General features: G+C 33.6%; 1 protein-coding gene across 1 annotated transcript; it reads right to left on the bottom strand.

Annotated features, from left to right (window-relative positions):
- Positions 1 to 7,753: 7,753 nt before the first annotated feature.
- Positions 7,754 to 9,427, bottom strand: LOC138906505 (uncharacterized). The gene is made up of 4 exons (XM_070195460.1): positions 9,292 to 9,427; positions 9,017 to 9,213; positions 8,144 to 8,320; positions 7,754 to 8,065 (listed from the first exon to the last, which is right to left on the bottom strand). The coding sequence occupies exons 1-3, from the start codon at positions 9,326 to 9,328 to the stop codon at positions 8,171 to 8,173; spliced, it is 384 nt and encodes a 127-aa protein (XP_070051561.1). The 5' UTR covers positions 9,329 to 9,427; the 3' UTR covers positions 7,754 to 8,065; positions 8,144 to 8,170.
- Between the last annotated feature and the right edge of the window lie 9,682 nt (positions 9,428 to 19,109).

Here is a 19,109-nt window from a genome sequence, read left to right as displayed (position 1 = left end):
ATCCTTATCAATGCCTACTTGGTCCATTGAATAGATTTGGTATAGAAGATAGTGGTAATGGACTTTACATGACATGTATATATTCATGTATTAAATAGCCATCCTAAAAATTATTTCATTCTCTCAGATAACCATGTGCATATCTTCCATTCTTATTCTCTTGTTCAGTTTCTTCAATTTTCTATCTTTACCCTTTAACGTCCAATTTTACCTTATACAATTTGATGCACCAAATCACAGTGGTATGCCATTGAAAAGAACATGCGACTATTACCGACTGCAACAAAAAGATCATGCAGCTCTAACTGACTTTCATCTGGCAGATGGGTGTTAATTCTCAATGTTATTCATTGAAATAAGGCTATCTAGAATCTAGAAAGTGTACAAAGGAAACCGACAAACCACACCAAACCGATAATCCGAGTCAAACGGAGAAAAAAAACCCGACTATGATTTGGTGTAATTTGGTTTGGTGTTAGAAAAATAAACCCGACCATAATTGGTTTGGTTTGGTTTTAACTAAAAAAAGTCAACCCGAAACCAAACAACCCGACATTACGTGTATACAAGTTTTAAAAATATTTTATATATAAAAATAATTATGGTAATGTAATGTATAAATATAATTTAAACTCTTTAATAGTTTTCTCTTTTAATGTATTATTTCAAGCTTGGATTTAGAACTTTTGAATGGTCAAATATGATTTATAACCCGTAAAAGTTAGTAATTCAAATAAAGCCCAAAGCAAAATCAAATCAATATTAATGCTAACAAAAAAAATTCAATTCAATACTAGAAATGACAATAGTATTGAATATTTATTTTTTTGGTTTTGCATTGATTTAGATAGTGAAAATGCATAACTCACTTTTAATATTATTTAGTCATATAATTAATACTTAGTACTTATTAGTCGTACTTATTTTAACATGACTTAGTACTTTTAGATTATTTGTATTTTTATTATGACTTATTAATTAGCAATATTTATCTTATGTGATTCGTTGAGTATTTTAGTATAATTATGACTCATCTCACATTATTTTATATTATTTTATTGGGTAATATCTTATATAGTTTTATCCTACTAAGACCTAAGAAATATTAGAGCACAAATTATAAATTTTATGCTATGAAGATTTTGTCGGAAAAAAAATCCGAAAAATCCGAGAAAAATCGTGATTGAAAAACCCGACTTTTGTTGGTTTTGTTTGGTTATAAATTTAAAAATCCGAGACAATTGGTTTGGTTTGGTAATTGAAAAATCCGAACAAACCCGACCTATGTACACCCCTACCCTCCATATTTTGTTTATCCTTCCTTCACATCATTATTAGTTTCATTTTAATCAATTGAGAATTCATCAATCCTTTATTGAATTCTCAATTTTAATTTGATAATCCAGTCAGAATAAGAAAGAGAGAGAGGAAATAAGATGAAGAAAGAGAAGTGACGCACTGAGGCTCATCTAGAACTGGAATGTCTTTCCATGACTCATTGAAGTGTCGAATTGTGGTAAACTAATCTCACCAAAATTAATCAGAGAAGAAGGTGAATAAAGTCATGTATCATTAACAATTACATTAATAATAAAAATATATGTAGTGGAAGCTTAATATGGAACATAGAGAAGAGCTACTTTGATTAGAGAGAAAGGTGTGGTAATACCAAGATAGAAAACAAATTCCACCTAATTGTCAAGTTCCCACATCCGTAACAGGTAAGTTGTAACACTTAAGTCATAAGGCAACAACTCGGGATCTAATGGAAGTCAGTATCCAACCAAGCAAAAAATGCTTAAAAGAAATTTTCACAAACCATATTGTTTAGTGGTTATTAGCTAGTTGTAGCTATCATTTACTATATTACTTCCTATAGCTATGTTTTTAATTTTTTTAGAGTGTATTCGATGTATTTAAGCTACTGTATTCATGAATACAGTAGCAAAAATCGGCGTGAAACAGGGAATATTCCAGCTAGACAATTATTGTATTCGACTGTATTCACGATATGTATTTTTGAATACAGTAACGTAAATAGCGTAATTCATGGTCTATTCAGATGTTTTTAAACGGAAAGTGAATCAATTAACATAATAAACTCCTAATATAACTTAACTAACTCAATTACATCACCCATAATCTGTATTTGACGCGAATATGCTGAATATTTTTCCCAGATGATAAATACAACAAAACAGAGTAATCGCCGAGTTTCTAATCCTTCCCTTTTTTGTTGATATCATTCGTGGGTGTTTCTGTTTTCAACCAATAAAATTCAAGATTCATACAATTATATACAGAAATCGGTATAATTCGATTTTACATATGGCAAGTTTAACCGTGCTACTGCATTATTCTGGCAAGTGAGACAGTGAGAGCAACTATGTCGATTATTCGATTGAGGAGATACTTATAAAGGAGTATGCGTCGTACAATGATTTGGTTGCTTCAATTTCGAAACAACTCGACATAGATTTGCGCTCAAAGTCAATCAAAATCGAATACAAAGTAGATGGAAATTGCACGCCAATGAAAATACATAACGACATGGGTTACATGGTATATGTAGAGTTAAAAAAAGTGAACAGAGAATTCAGGATATATCCTTTGTCCATAACAACAATTGACAAAAAAGTTATAGCTGGAGGAAGTTTAATTCAAGGCGACATTGTGCAAATTGACGAAGCAAATCAAAGGTGTAATTTTGATACAGATGATACACTTGCTATTGAGTCTGTCAATTCAGGAGAACCAATTGAGGTGTTCGAATTGGACACTGATTTGATTATTTCAAAAACTAATCAAAGAGAGGTTATGGCTGGACAAGTATATAAGGATAAGGCTACATTGAAACAGGTGATGGAGCATTATGCAATATCTGAAAGATTTCAATTCCGGGTTGATAGGTCTAATGCTATCAGGTTTGAACGTTCTTAACTACAACTTGTTAAACATCATGTTATATTCAAATGTATGGTTATGTATATTGAATATGAAATTGTATATTGTTTCCATGGCAGAATTTTTAAATTGTATTTAGATTTATTTAGATTTGTTTGGATGTATTTACATCACTTTCAAATATTAAACATATAATAATTATTAATGTGACTTTCAAATACATGTATTCGTCTGTATTTTACTGATGAATATTTATTACAGTGACTTTCACTGGTTGTTCCTTGATGTATTTATACGTACTTAATTGTGTATATATATAATTACAACCGTACTCACATGTATACTTGTGTATTTTGAGATTTTTTATATATTGTATTCATGGTAGAATTTTTAAATTGTATTTAGATGTATTCAGATATGTTTGGATGTATTTACATGACTTTCATTGGTGTACCTATGTATTTCGAACACATGTATTCATCTGTATTTTACTGATAAAATAGATATTACAGTGGCTTTCACTGTTTGTTTTTAGATGTATTTATACATATTTAAATGTATATATATAATTACAGACTTATTCACATGTATATGTGTGTATTTTATAATAATGTATATATATATTTAACAATGTATTCGCATGTATATTAATGAATTGTTAATCATTTATACTCATCGTATATATTGCGAAAAAATTATTTGCAGCTATACATTATTATGTATGTCAGAGGATTGAGAATGGAGGTTTAAGGCTTCTAGCATTAACAAATCACAAATGTTCAAAGTGAGAGAGTTCAATGATAAGTATACATGTCCGTTGAAGGATAAGGTATATGAGCAAAGCAAGCAAGTAGTAGTATTATCGGTGGTATGATTAAGTCCAAGCTTACTAATCATAAGAGAAAATACACCCCAAAGGATATGATTGATGATGTGAAATCAGATTTTGGTGTAGATGTTAGTTACATGTTGGCGTGGCGGGCTAAAGAAAAGGCAATGAATTTTTTGAGAGGTGAACCGGCTGATTCATACAATAAATTACTAGGGTACTTATATACAATGGATATGACATATCCTGTTTCGCACATTAACATGGTAAAGTCGCTAAAAATGAGTTCATGTATGTGTATATATCTTTGTATGCCTTTATAAAGGGGTTCGATCATTGTAGACCCATTGTAGTTATGGATGGAAGCCACCTAAAATCGTATTACACCGGGACATTCGTCTCGGCCAGCACGTTGGATGGTACAAGTGAGTATGAGGATTATAATAAAATTTGTTAATCTTACTGCCTATTAAAGATTGAAATACATATTTTTAATATGTATGCAATTGTCTTTACAGGTCATATACTACCACTAGCATATGGTGTTATTGATTCAGAGAACGATGATGTTTGGTCATGGTTCTTTGAGAAATTCAAGGAAGCATATGGTGAGAGGGAAAACATGTGCATCGTTTCAGATAGGAATGAGAGTATCATCAAATCTGTATCGAGAGTGTATCCAGCGGTATCACATTTTGTTTATATATTGCATCTATGGAACAATGTATATAAGAAATTTAAAAAGAGTCATTCAAAGTTGAGCGAGATATACTTCTCGATGGCAAAAGCACACATACAGACTGGATTTGAAAGTCTAATGGAGAAGGTGGAGAAGGTAGATATTAGGGTAAAAAAATACTTGAAATTAGCTGGATACGAAAAGTGGGCTAGGTTGTATGCACCTGTTAACAGGGGATGGACCATGACGTCAAATATTGCTGAGTCAATCAATGCCGCACTTGTATCAGCAAGAGAATTGCCAATATACGACTTCCTCGAAGAAGTTAGGAAGATGTTTGGACGTTGGAACTGCAGCAATCGAAAAGAAGCTTCACAGACATACATAACGCTTGGAAAAATAATACCAGGAGATGCTTACTTTGAATGAGGCAATGTCTACACGCATGACTGTAAGTTTTTTTTAAGTCATTGTATCATATATTTAGTCCTGGTACAAGGTGCATTTATTTCTCATATAATTTTTACTATTCGAAATATAGTCCATATGCTCATTGTATCGTTAGTTGAATTTAATGGTTTTGTTTCTAACCATATGCATTTCATAAGAAGATAATTACTGTATATCATTATATTCATCAGTTAAGATGTCATCATCTTTAATATTCTTCCAGCCTACATATAGAATGTATTCCACTGTATTCAATATATTTCATTGTATACAGCTGTATGTCTTTGTATTTTATATATACATATATGTTTGTATTCAATACATATTTGTTTGAATTCAATATATATGATGATTATGAAAGATAAATAAAAGTTTATTGCTATATATTTAAATTATATTTTAATTGTATATATCTATACTGTAATTAATACGTCTATTCTTTGATATATATATATAATTTTTTTTAAAATGTTCAAAACTTATAGGTCTATGTTTAAATGTAGGTGGTACCATCGACTGAATACTTGCATACAGTGAACGATGAAGGAAGGCATTACACCGTGTGCCTCTTAGAGAGAAAATGCAGTTGTGGGTGGTTCTAAGTTGACGAATTACCATGCACACACGCTTGGGTTGTCTTGAAGAGCAAGTTTCTAATGCCAGAAGATTATTGCTCTGACTATTACAAATCAAAGTCTGTTGTAATGACATACGAGGTGCCCGTGTATTCGCTGCCGGACCGAAATGAATGAAATATACCAGTACATATATCAGAGGAAGTTGTCTTACCACCCAAATGAAAAAGACCCCCTGGAAGGCCAAAGAAGAAGCGCGATAAGCCGTTCAGTGAATTACTGCAGAAGAAAAATCAACATTCATATAGCATATGTGGGCAGGGAGGACATAATAAGCGTACTTGTATAAATGCTCCACGTAGGACTTAGTTCACATTCTGACTTGTATTAGTGCTATAACGATGTGTCATAGATTCCGGTGACATTTTGAAATAATACATATTGATTAGTTGGTGTATTTGGATTTTTGCGTGAATACATTCTGGATATAGTTAGTTGGTGTATTGGATTATTGCGTGAATACATTCTGCTGAATATAATTTAGTAAACTGCTGAATACATACAGGTGCAGTTAAATCTGAATACATAATTACAATATGTTGAATACATATCAATACAAAATGACTTACACAAACAATACAATCTGGAAACATTTGAATATTTATGAATACAAAATGCAGTACACATACAACATAATATGAATATATTTGAATACATCTAAATACAAAGTGTATATCACATACAGTATGATCTCTTGAATATATATAAATACATATATACATATCTATACAATCTGCTAAAGGACCATTTTTAGTAAACTGATGAATGTATATTGTATATATACATCTGTTGAATACATATGAATACTGTTGCACAAAACATTGAAACATCGACTGAATACTTGAAATTATTATATATAAACATTGTGGGTAGAGTGAAGAAAATGAAAACATAATTTTTTCTTAACTGAACACCATCTTTACCAAAATAATATTCAAAAAATAGTATTCACATAAAACTACCTTCCAAAACTACATTCACCTAAAACTACTCTAAAACTATCTTCACTGATGTATCCGAATCCGTGATTTGCCTAACAATCTTTGAGGGTGCTTCGTTCTCGCTTATGGCATGATCGTCTATCTTCCGCATAGCATAGTCCCAAAGGAGGGCACAATATCTTTGACGGAGTAAATTGGCATCAAATGTTATTTGTGGAACCAAACCAAAAGTGCTCAGAAACTCTGCGTATGCCGCGACATGCAACCCACAATCCCTAAAAATGTAGATTGAAACAATTAAAAATAATTCATATTATTAGATTTATTAATGATACAAGCAAGAGGATTGAATACATACATGCTCCCAGATTTTTGTTGAGATAGATTTGAAATGAAAACAACATCAAAGGGATCAATTTGTGCCTTGTCACTGTATGCTGAGTCATGAGACCAATCTATGCCTTGCTTATCTCTGTAAAAATCATTGATCGATAGATATAGCTTAGCAAGCTTATCTATCTCAGAAGCCACATAGGCATCATGACTTGTTGATCTGTATGAATCATACACTTTGATACATCTCTCCTTGAATGAGACAACTACCAATATCCAATGAAGTTTGTCCTTCAAGTTGACTAATATCAAGACATTATTAACAGTATGCCACGGTACATTAGCTAGCAATCTGTAGCCCCTTATGTACTCACATACCACATCCTCTTCTTTGGCTACATTTGCATTACTATCTGTATCAGCATACCTGCCAAAGATTTTAGCGATTCTTTTCTTGAATATATAATCAACAGTTGTATACTTGAAGTTGGTTGTTTGGTTGTACTTGCCCTTCTTTTTCAAGTAGTAAAATATGACACCAATATGCTATATATAAAATTGAATACATAGCGTCAGTACATTGAATGAAATCAAGGAAAACAAATTGAATATAGAAACTGAATATAGAAGTATCAACTGCTGAAAATAAATTGAATTTACATAATTCTGTTAGATACATACTGATACATAATTGGCATACTGAAACAAACTGAATATAAATTGGCATCACCTGTTAGATACATAATGCTGAATACATAGATGTATTTAATATTGAATACAATTAAATACATTCTGATAACTAAATACATATTGATAACGAAACATACTGCTCTATATCAGTCGTACAGTTAAGAAACTAATCCAGAATACATACTGCTTTTAATAAATTGCTAGAGAAAATTATGAAATAAATATAAATCTGAATACAGTTAAATACACAAAATACTCATAACTCATTGGTTGACCCCAGTAGCAGATGTATATTAACAGCAATAGAGAACAAACAGAACTCATAAAAAATATCTGGTTACATAGCACATCAACAATATAAATACAAATGCATACAAAATTTGTATGAGTTCTCAAATTATGAAATATACAATTAGACAAACCAAACAGAAAAAAATGAGTTAAACTGAATTTGGAAGGGGTATATCTTACATTGTTATTCCATAGTTTACCGTCAAATGAGAGAGGGTAAAACCAATTTTTTGAAGTGACTTGATCAACTCCAAAATCCAACGGTATATGCAGTGTTGACTTGTTCTTCTTGTAATGGTCTTCCAAATCACTTCTACAAGGAATTGGAAAAAATATTATATCCACTTTCTAAATTATAAATACATATTAGATATATCGGGTAAAAACTTACTTTTGATCATGTTTAGCGAGAAGAGCATCACGAACCCATTTCTCGTATTCCTGAATGACTAATGTAGGATGTGGCCGGAGTAAGTTTTACTTTGAGGTCGGAGACTATGTCTGTGTTAGTATATGAACTGATATGTGGTGATGAAATAGGCGGGTGTTTCACAAATAGTTTAATTTCCTGCATACAACAAGAATTACAAAAAGATTTCATATGTCAACAGCAACACATAACTCATTAATTATTTTGAATACATATAAATACAACTAAATACAATATCCAAAATACACCGGAGTAAGAAATCAGTGATGAAAATAGTTGTATACATATAAATACATCCATATACAACAATCAAAAGTCATTGTAATGAGTACAAAACAATGAAGGCACCTTTGAAATACTTATGAATACATCTACATACAATATGCAAAGGTCACTGTAGTAAGTACAAATACAGTGAATGAACTTTTAAAAACATATAAACACATCTAAATACAATATGCAAAAGACACTAGAATAAATAAGCACAAATCAGTGAAGCCAAATTTTGTATACATATAAATACATCTACATACACACATGCAAAAGTCATTGTAATAAGTACAAATCAGTGATGGAATTTTTGAATACTTATGAATACATCTAAATACGATACGCAAAAGTCAGTGTAATAAGTATAAATATAGTGAAGGCAATTTTGAATACTTATGAATACATCAACATACATATAAATCAAATCAACAAATAAGAAAAGGAAGTTATGTATCCACTATTGCACACATATAAATACAATAACATACAATAATAGAAACCCATTGGAGAAGGTAATACTCAATGTATGAGGACTCAAATACATATTGATACATCAACAATTACCTTTTCGTCCCTTGTATCCGAGCTATTTCTTGCATCGACCTCCTTTCCCTTGACACTTGAAGCATCATCCATAGGTTTTTTTCTCTTTTTCGCAACGGGAAGTGTTGATTCTTTCGAAGATTTCTCAACTTGGGCTTTTTTCAATGTGTCATTGCGTATTTTTGTTCTCCTCTCTGCAGTTGTATTTGCTGCTGAACCTGCAAATTCCAATTCCTCTTGAGTGATTTGCAAAGAGAAAGAGGGTCCATCGAAATTGAGTACTTTGGTGGGTATACCTCTGGTAACCCTCTTCTGGGATGTTGAATCAGCCATTGGAGAGAAAATCTCAAGTTTTCTGTTGAATACAATAACAATGGTTATTGTTTATAAAAACTTAGTAGAGATAAACAGAATAAACAAAATACAAGCGAAATTCTAACAAGTCAAATACTTACCACAACTATTTGTAGAAAAAAATAACGAAAGTTGAGAGAGACAATGCAGATGACGTGTATGAAATTAGTGTGGTGACTGATAATAGGGAAGAGCTAGGCGATGTGGGTGAGAGAGATTTTCAGTTGCAAAATCGTGGTTTTTGGGAATGGGGAAAGAGAATGGCCTGTATGAAATTAGAGAGAGAGAACGTGGAGAGAGAAGTTTACATCAAATACGGTAATTATATGAGAGAAAAATCTGAAAAAGGAGAGAGAAAAATAATAAATAGCGTATATAATGGCTTAAGGGTAGGAGGTAACCATAAATAGATATTTTACTATAAACATTAAAAGGTAGTTATAGAATATAATTTTTGAAAATGGTATTTATTTAAAATAAATAAGATGTTAACCTTTGGTACAGGAGGTAAAAATTCTTAAAAGAAATCGGAACACCACGGTGTGCATTGCCCTCGATAGAAATTTCCTTGATTAAATTAATTCTTGTAACAGAAAAAGGCATTGTGGCTATTATACAACCTTTTATGAGGCTGTTAAACACGATTAAAACTTGAGCTAATTCAATCACAACTACATACCGAGTAGCAAAATGGAAGCCACAGAAAAAGAACTCCACGCCAGATTGGACTGTATCTGACTTTCACTGTTTATTTAGATAAACAATAGCAATAATACAATAAATATATAAGCAAGTTAAATGCATTTTAAACAAATATAATGCATATTATTGTTCAGTATTTCTTTCCAATAGGAGTAAGTAATGTACCTTTAATATTGCTGGATGATAGTGTTGGAAAACGTGTTAGACTAATAAAAGAGAAAAAAATTGAAAGAGAAAAGTAATAAATTGCACAAGATAAGACAAGAGAAGATTTACGTGGTTCGGCAATTTTTGCCTACTCCACAGCCACACAAAGAATAGCTTTTTTTTTTTAATTGAAGAGAGAAAGAAGAAGTTGAGGGATGATATGCAAATGAAAATGCATACCCCTTTTATAGGCATTTGAATGCCCTACCGACGTAAGCGGTTAAATCATAAGAATGCTGATGTAAGCGCATACATCATATGAATATCGATGTAAGCGCATACATCATAAGATCATCTTTTTCTGACTTTTCTTTTTTTTTTTTTGTCTACTTTTTTTTTCTTTTACATACAACAACAGGTTTGCTACTATCAATCTCCCCCTCAAACCTATGTTACATCAAGAAAGAAATTAAAAAAAAATTGTTATTCTCTGGTGGCGCCTTCACGCTATCAGTCTTGAAGGCTAACTGAGGTAGTGCACAACCTCATTTTTTTAACACCGACAACTTTGGTCAACATGTCTGACGGGTTCTTTGATCCTGGTATCTTCTGCAGGGAAAAAGTTTCTTCACTTATCAACTCTCGAATATGATGATACCTCAACTGGATATGCTTCGATCTTGAATGAAACACTAGATTCTTGGCAAGATGAATTGCACTCTGGCTATCGCTGAAAAGCTCACAATTGTCATGCTTTTTACCTAGCTCTTTAAGAAAATTCTTGAGCCAAATCATCTCTTTTCCAGCTTCTGAGATTGCCATGTACTCTACTTCAGTGGTAGATAGAGCAACACTTTTCGGAAGTCTGGACATCCAGCTAACAGCAGTACCACCCAAGGTGAACACGTAGCATGTGGTACATTTTCGACTATCCAGATCGCTGCCTAAATTTGCATCAGCAAAACCTTGTAAGATAATATTGCTCCTTTTAAAATAAAGTGTCATACCTGAGGTACCTTTGAGATATCACAATATCCATTTTACACCTTCCCAATGCTCCTTTTCTGGATATGACATGTATCTACTGACAACTCTAACTGCATGGGCTATGTCAGATCTAGCGCAAACCATAGCATACATTAAACTTCCTACTGTTGAAGCATATGGAACTTTGGACATGTACTTCCTTTCTTCATCTGTCTTAGGTGATTGGTCCTTCGACATATTAAGATGGCTTCCGAATGGAGTGCTTCTCATCTTTGCATCATGAATACTGAACCTGCTTAGTACCTTTTGTATGTACTTTTCTTGAGATAATTTTAAGGTTCCTTCAGACCTGTTTCTGCTAATCCTCATCCCAAGCATTTGCTTAGCTGGACCTAAGTCTTTCATTTCAAACTCCTCAGCCAGTTATTGCTTAACCCTGTTGATCTCATTCATGCTAGATCCTGCAATTAGCATATCATCAATGTACAACAGTAAAATAATGTAGGATTTATCGGGATTTTTTATATAACAACAATGGTTCATCTCACATCGTGTGAAACCATTATTATGCATGAATTCATCAAATTTCTTGTACCATTATCGGGGTGCTTGTTTTAAACCATACAAACACTTCTTCAATTTACACACAAGGTTCTCTTTACCAGAAACTTGAAAACCTTCAGGTTGCCTAATGTAGATGTCTTCTTCAAGGCCACCATGCAAGAAAGCAATTTTAATAGCTGGTCCAAATGCAAATTTTTCGCAGCTACGATACTTAGCACCAACTTGATAGTAGTTAATTTGACTAAAGGAGAAAAGATCTCGCTGTAGTCAATCCCTTCCTTCTGCTAAAAGCCTTTTACTACTAATCATGCTTTGTATCTCTTCTTACCATCATGCTCTTCCTTGACCCTGTACACCCACTTATTTTGCAATGCCTTCTTTCCTTTTGGTAACTCTGTAAGTATTCATGTTTTATTCTTTTGAAGAGAATTCATCTCTTCTTTCATGGCTAGCTTCCACATATCAGATCTTATCACCTGCATTGCTTCAACAAAATGCTTTGGTTCTCCTGCATCAGTGAGAAGTAAATAGTGGAGAGAGAGAGAGAGAGAGAGAGTTAACCTATCTGGAGCATTCGTGACTCTTTTAGATCTCCTTAATGTAGGTTCAGGATTAACTGATCCCGAATTTGATTCAAGTCCTGACTCCAGATCTGGTTCTCCATCTGATTCTATCTCTAGTTCTGGTTCCAATTCTGATCCAGATTCGGCTTCTGGTTCGGTATCTTCAATTTCAGATCCAGTTGTAGTCTCTCTAGTCACTTCATTTTCTGCGATTTCTTCTAACTCAACTGTTTCAGATGTCTGTCTACTGGTGCTGGTTGGTTCTACTTCAAGCTTGTCTTTGTACATCACATTTTCATTAAATGTGACATTTCTGTGTCTTAGGATCTTTCTATTCTGATCATCCCAAAATCAATAACCAAAATTATCATCACCATAGCCAATAAAGAAATATTTCCTGGCTTTAGGATCAAGTTTATCTCTATCATTAGAGTTTACATTCACATAAGCAACACAACCAAAACATTTCAGATGTGAGAGACTTACCTCCTTTCCTGTCCATACCTCCTCAGGAATTTCAAAATTCAGCGGTACAGAGGGTCCCTTATTTATGAGGTAAGCTACTGTGTTAACAGCCTCGGCCCAAAAATACTTCGGCAATCCAGAATGTATTCTCATACTTCTTGCTTATTCATTCAGGGTTCTATTCATCCTCTCAGCAATGCCATTTTGTTCCGGTGTTTCAGGAACTGTCTTGATCATTCTGATCCCATTTTCAGAGCAGAATGCTTTAAACTCTTGACTATCATACTCTCATCCATTGTCAGACTTCAAATATTTTAACTTTAGACTTGTCTGATTTTCAACTTCAACTTTCCATCTTTTAAAGGTAACAAACACATCAGATTTATTTTTCAGAAAATAAACCCATACTTTTCTTGTGGAATTATCAATGAAGGTGACATAATAGTGTGAGCCTCCCAGAGAAGTTATAGGAGCTGGTCCCCACACATCGGTATGCACTAGTTCTAGCTTCTCTTTCTTTGGCGTCCTTCGCACCTTTGAGAAACTAACTCTCTTTTGTTTCCCGTAAATGCAATATTCGCACAAACCTAATTCAACATGCTTTAGGTTTGGAAACTTTTCTTTGGATGCCAACAACTTCATTCTCTTCTCACTCATATGCCTGAGCCTCCGGTGCTACAATGTTGTATCACGACCATGATCAACTATTACTATAGTATCTCTTTGTATTGCAGCTGCATACAATGTTCCCTTCTTGAAGCCTCGTGCCACAACCAAATTTCCTTTGGTTATTTTTCACGATCCGTTATCGAATGTTGTTGTGTAACTTTCACCGTCAATCTGACCCATATATATCAGATTTTTCTTGAGGCCAGGAACATGTCAGACATTTTACAATTTCCATAGCGTGCCTTGTGAAGTCTTTATATAAACTTCACCTTTCCAGACAATGTCCAGAGGTTCGCCGTCTAATAGATAAACCTTCCCAAATTTTCCAGCAATATAATTATGCAATTATTCTTTGCATGATATAGAGTGAAAGGATGCACCTGAGTCTAGAATCCAATATTCGACTGGACTGTCTGTACAATAAATTAGTGCATCACCAACTTGTTCAGCAATTGTATTTGCTGAATTATCATCCTTGTATTTGCTGAATTATCATCCTTGTATTGATCATTCTTCTTCTTCTTTGGCTCTCTACACTGACTACTATAGTCACCCTTTTTATCGCAATTCCAACACGTAATGTCTTTGCGATTTTTGGATTGCCCTTTTCTCCTTGACTTTGATCTGCAACGACTATGACTTTGTCCTTTTTGGCTACTTCTCCCCCTGCTTTTGATATTAAAAGCAGATCCTGAGATTCACTTGATTCTTTTCGGCGAATATATTCGCTTAGAACCAAGTCTCTAATATCATCCAATTTGAGTTTGGTACTTCCTGATGTGCTGCTAACTGCAGTTACTATTGCAGACCAACTCTCCGGTAGAGATGATAGTAGAATCAACGCCCTGACTTTGTCATCAAATATTATATTAACAAAACTCAACTGAGTTAATATTATATTAAACTCATTGATATGTTCCGTAACAGATCCACCTTATGTCATCTTTAAGTTGAACAATCGACGCATCAAATAAACTTTATTTGAAGCAGATGGCTTCTCGTACGTATTTGATAATGCCTTCATCAGGCCTGCAGTGGTCTTCTCATTAATGATGTTAAACACCACATTTCATGTTAGCGTCAAACGAATCACACCAAGAACTTGGCGATCTAATAGATCCCAATCCACTTTGGCCATATTCTCTGGTTTTACCTCGGTCAGAGGTAAGTATAATTTTTTTGATACAAATAATCCTCTTTTTGTATTTTTCAGAATCCAAAATCTTTGCCATTGAACTTGTCAATCTTCACCTTCCCTTTCGATGCCATTTTTCACCAAAATAATTTATGTGAATAGTGCATGTGAATTGTAACGATAATCAATAATGTCGCACTATTCTTGTGAATAGTACATGCAGCGATACCGTACTTTTTTACCAAAATTACACTGTATTGCTCTAATACTAGTTGTTGGAAAACGTGTCAGGCTAATAAAAGGGAAAAATATTTGAAAGAGATAAATAATAAATTTCACAAGACAAGACAAAAGAAGATATACGTGGTTCGATAATTTTTGCCTACTCTACGGCCACACAAAGAATAGCTCTTTTTTTAATTAAAGAGAGAAAGAAGAAGTTGAGGGATAATATGTGTTGTGATAGAGAGTTCATTTTGGGGGTCAGTTTATAAATAGATAAAGTTAGAGGGTTAGAAAAATTAGTCAGTTAGAGACGGTTAACACTGTTCTATATAAGAACAGTGTACGTATGTATTACACACACTGAAAAATGAAATATTCTCTCTTTTCTTTTCTCTAGAATCTTCCTCCCATTGTTAATTCATTTTATTGCATGTTTCAATTACTAGTGATAAACATAGAATCTATGTAAATTGACATGGTATTAGAGCAGTGAAACTGAGGATGTTAGCTCCGATGAGGAGTTCCGGCAAGGCAGCTAAAATTTGGGAAAATTCACCAGAGGCGAAGTAAAATTTCAGTCCGTCATGGCAGAAAACGAGGTAACCTCACTCGAGCACAATCATCCTCTATTTCTTCAAGCAGCAGATGCACCAGGTCTAGTTTTAGTTCCAATTAAGCTCACAGGGCCAGAACATTATACCTTGTGGAGTAGGGCAATGAAGCTAGCACTTATGGGGAAAATCAAGCTTGGATTTGTAGATGGACTGTGTGTAAAAAGCTCGTATAAAGGAGAATTAATAGCACAATGGGAAAAATGTAATGCGATTGTACTGTCGTGGATTGGAAGCACAATTTATAATGAATTGATGCCAAGTATAGTTGTTGCACCTAATGCTAGGAAAGTATGGAGTGATTTTAAGGAAATATTTGATAAATATAGTTTGACTAGAATATATCATCTCTAGACAGAGATTGCTAGTCTTAAACAAGGCACTGACTCTGTAACTACTTACTATACAAAGATGTCATATTTATGGAGTGAATTGGATGTGTTGCTGTCTCTGCTTTCATGTGATTGTGAAGAATCGAGGCCTTCATTAGAACACCTGAGAAATCAGAGACTTTTGCAATTTCTCATGGGCCTGAATGAGAGCTACATCAATGTGAGAAGCAATGTTCTTCTCAAGAGGCCAGTTGCGACTGTAAATGAAGAATATGCTATAGTGACATAGGAGGAGAGTCAAAGAACACTAGGTGTAGTTGACACAAATAGAGATCCATTAAATATGCTTGTAGGAAAAGGATAGACTTTTAAACCTAAGAAATTTGGGCTGATTTGTGAACAGTGTGGTTACAAGGGACATTTGAAGGAAAACTGTTACAAAATTGTTGGCTATCCAGCTGATTTTAAAAGCAAAAAGAAACCTCATCCAGGAGAAAATAGAACTTTTTCTAATGCTGCAAGAACTGAAGAAACAGGAGGGACAAGCACTCAGCCACAAGGCCATTTCCTCACTGAAGAACAATATCAGCAGTTTATAGAGCTTCTGAACAAACAAGGAGGTGAAGAATGCTCCACTAACATGGCAGGTATTATGACTTTACTATCCAATATTCCTATTACTAGTTGGATAGTAGACTCAGGGAAAACTCATCATATTGCTCATGATAAGAATATAATGAGTAATACAAAGCAAGTTGGAGGTCAAGGAGTTCAATTGCCAATAGGAAATAAAGCAGAGATAATGTATACCGGAAAGGCTATTATTTTAGGAGACAAATATATAAAAGATGTATTACATGTGCCAGATTTCAAGTTTAATTTGTTGTCAGTATCAAAACTCACTAGAGACCTCACTTGCACAGTGAAGTTCTTCCCTAATTTTTGTGTGTTGCAGAGACTGTACAGTCGCAAGGTATTGGGAATTGGTAGAGAGTCTGATGGTCTATACATACTAAGGGAATATGCACAAACATCATGCATAACAGTAGGAGCAATAATAAAAGAAAGTTAGAGGGGGTCAGTTCATTGTGGGGGTCAGTTTGTAAATAGAGAAAGTTAGAGGGTTAGAAAAATTAGTCAGTTAGAGGCGGTTAACACTGTTCTATATAAGAACAGTGTGCGCATGTATTACACACACTGAAAAATGAAATCTTCTCTCTTTTCTTCTCTCTAGAATCTTCCTCCCGTTGTTGATTCATTCTATTGCATGTTTTAATTACTAGTGATAAATACATAATCTATGTAAATTGACAATATGCAAATGAAAACACATACCCCTTTTATAGGTATTTAAATGCCCTGCCAATGCTAGCGCTTACATCATAAGAATGTCAACGTAAGCGCTTACATCATAAGAATATCGATGTAAGCGCATACATCATAAGATCATCTCTTTTTGACTTTTTTTTTTTGTCTACTTTTCTTTCTTTCACATGCAACAATAGATTTGTTACTATCAGATAGATCTCTGCGTTATAGAGCATCAACAAAAAAAAGGAAATAAAAAATAATTATTCAGTACTTGAGGCATATCGTCAAACTTCTTCGCTGCATCCAAGTTCTTCCCTTTTTATTACTATTTTTTCGTCGTGGTAAATTCAGTGTACTTCTATAGAAGAATTTGAAAAATCAACTACACGCATGTACAAATTTACTAAGAGAATGTTAAGAAAGAGTAAAGACCATATTTTAAGAATCAAATAGTAACAAATATTATACACGATTTATTTAAAACAAAAATGAGGCAAAAATGCAAGGAGAATTTCAGAGGCGGAATGAAGATTGTAGATCAATATTATCTAAAAAAAGAAGATAGAATCACATGTTTACATGTCCATTAAGAAATAACAGATAAAAGCTAAGCAAAATTCAGAGTTGGTCCATCACCTTCACTGCCATCTAGCACTTCGTATAACCACCCCAACTTTTCTTTTTCTTCATTTCTCTCTCACCCTTTCCTATTGATGCAGGAGAAAGTGGGAATGCAGGGTATATGTAATGACATGCACCTAAACTAAGGACATTCACAGTCTAACAACAGAATTTTGCGGGGACTTCACATAAACTCGCTACGAAACTTAATAATGACAACACAATAATAAAATAAATTAGCTTACCCTATACAATTTTAAGTACCGATTATTGTTTCAAAAAGGATCATCTTGCCTTATCGCAAAGAGTATCTACTTCAAACTTAATATGACTTTTCTCAATGCAATTCCAACTTCATCGTGAACATCTTATCACACCAATCAAGGTTCATTAAGCTGGTGCATACTTCAACTCCTTGTGAAAGAGAGTATACACCTTCCAATCATTGTAGATAAACGCCTGAAATCCTCCAACATTAGAGAGTGCTTCACAAGTTCAGCGATAGAACATCTTTATCTCCTCTCATGCTATTGTAAAAATGAAGGGCCCGTAGTTTGCAAGTTGAGGGAATTAGTTCGCGCATGCTGCATATGCTATAAATTTTCGGATAATTTATCCTGTTTATCTTATCGTACATCGTCTGTTTTATAAAAAAAAAAAAATTCTTAAGGACTTATTTGACCTGAGTATCAATGTTGATCATGTCTAAACATTAACCATGTAAAACCCCTGGTAATTTTAAGAAAGCTATATACCAAAATACAAGAAAAAATGTGAACAAAGTAATATAAAGTTAGAAGAACAGTAGAAGAAAGGGGAGAAGGAACTAAACAAACAATATCCATGGAATATTAGATCTATGCAAATTAGTGACAAATCAGAACTGTATAGAAAGAGGTAGCGAAATTGTAACAACCCAGAAAAGTTTCGAAATACTTAAGCGCTATTAAGAAAGTTGGTGTGCGCTAATTAAATTATTTTGATTGACCATCTATCAAATGAAAAATTTTCGAGTCTAGTTTCTAAAGCTTCAAACCGTCCGTCATTTGGACACTCCTATAAGAAGTTATGAACAAATTCCCAAAGGCTGGCTCTATGGTCAATTTCGCGACCGCAAAACAGTTTTGCGGACCGCATAAGCATCGCAAAGTGGAGCAGAGACGGACAAATTTTAAGAAAACTATTATGCTATCGCATAATTGATTATGCTGCTCACATAATCAATTCTACTGCTCACAAAACGATTATGCTATAGCACAACTGCACCACATAATTGACTTCGGGGGTCAGTTTTGGAAATTTTTATATCCGATCCAATTTTGATATAACTTAGGGGGTCATTTTAGAAGGTAAAATGTGATTTTTTTAGAGAGAGGATAGAGCTATCTTAAAGAGAGAAAGAGAAGACCTAGCTATTTTGTTCATCAA

Source organism: Nicotiana tomentosiformis, chromosome 1 (assembly GCF_000390325.3).
Source record: "Nicotiana tomentosiformis chromosome 1, ASM39032v3, whole genome shotgun sequence".
Lineage (NCBI taxonomy): Eukaryota > Viridiplantae > Streptophyta > Magnoliopsida > Solanales > Solanaceae > Nicotiana > Nicotiana tomentosiformis.
This window is presented reverse-complemented; position numbering and strand designations above follow the sequence as displayed.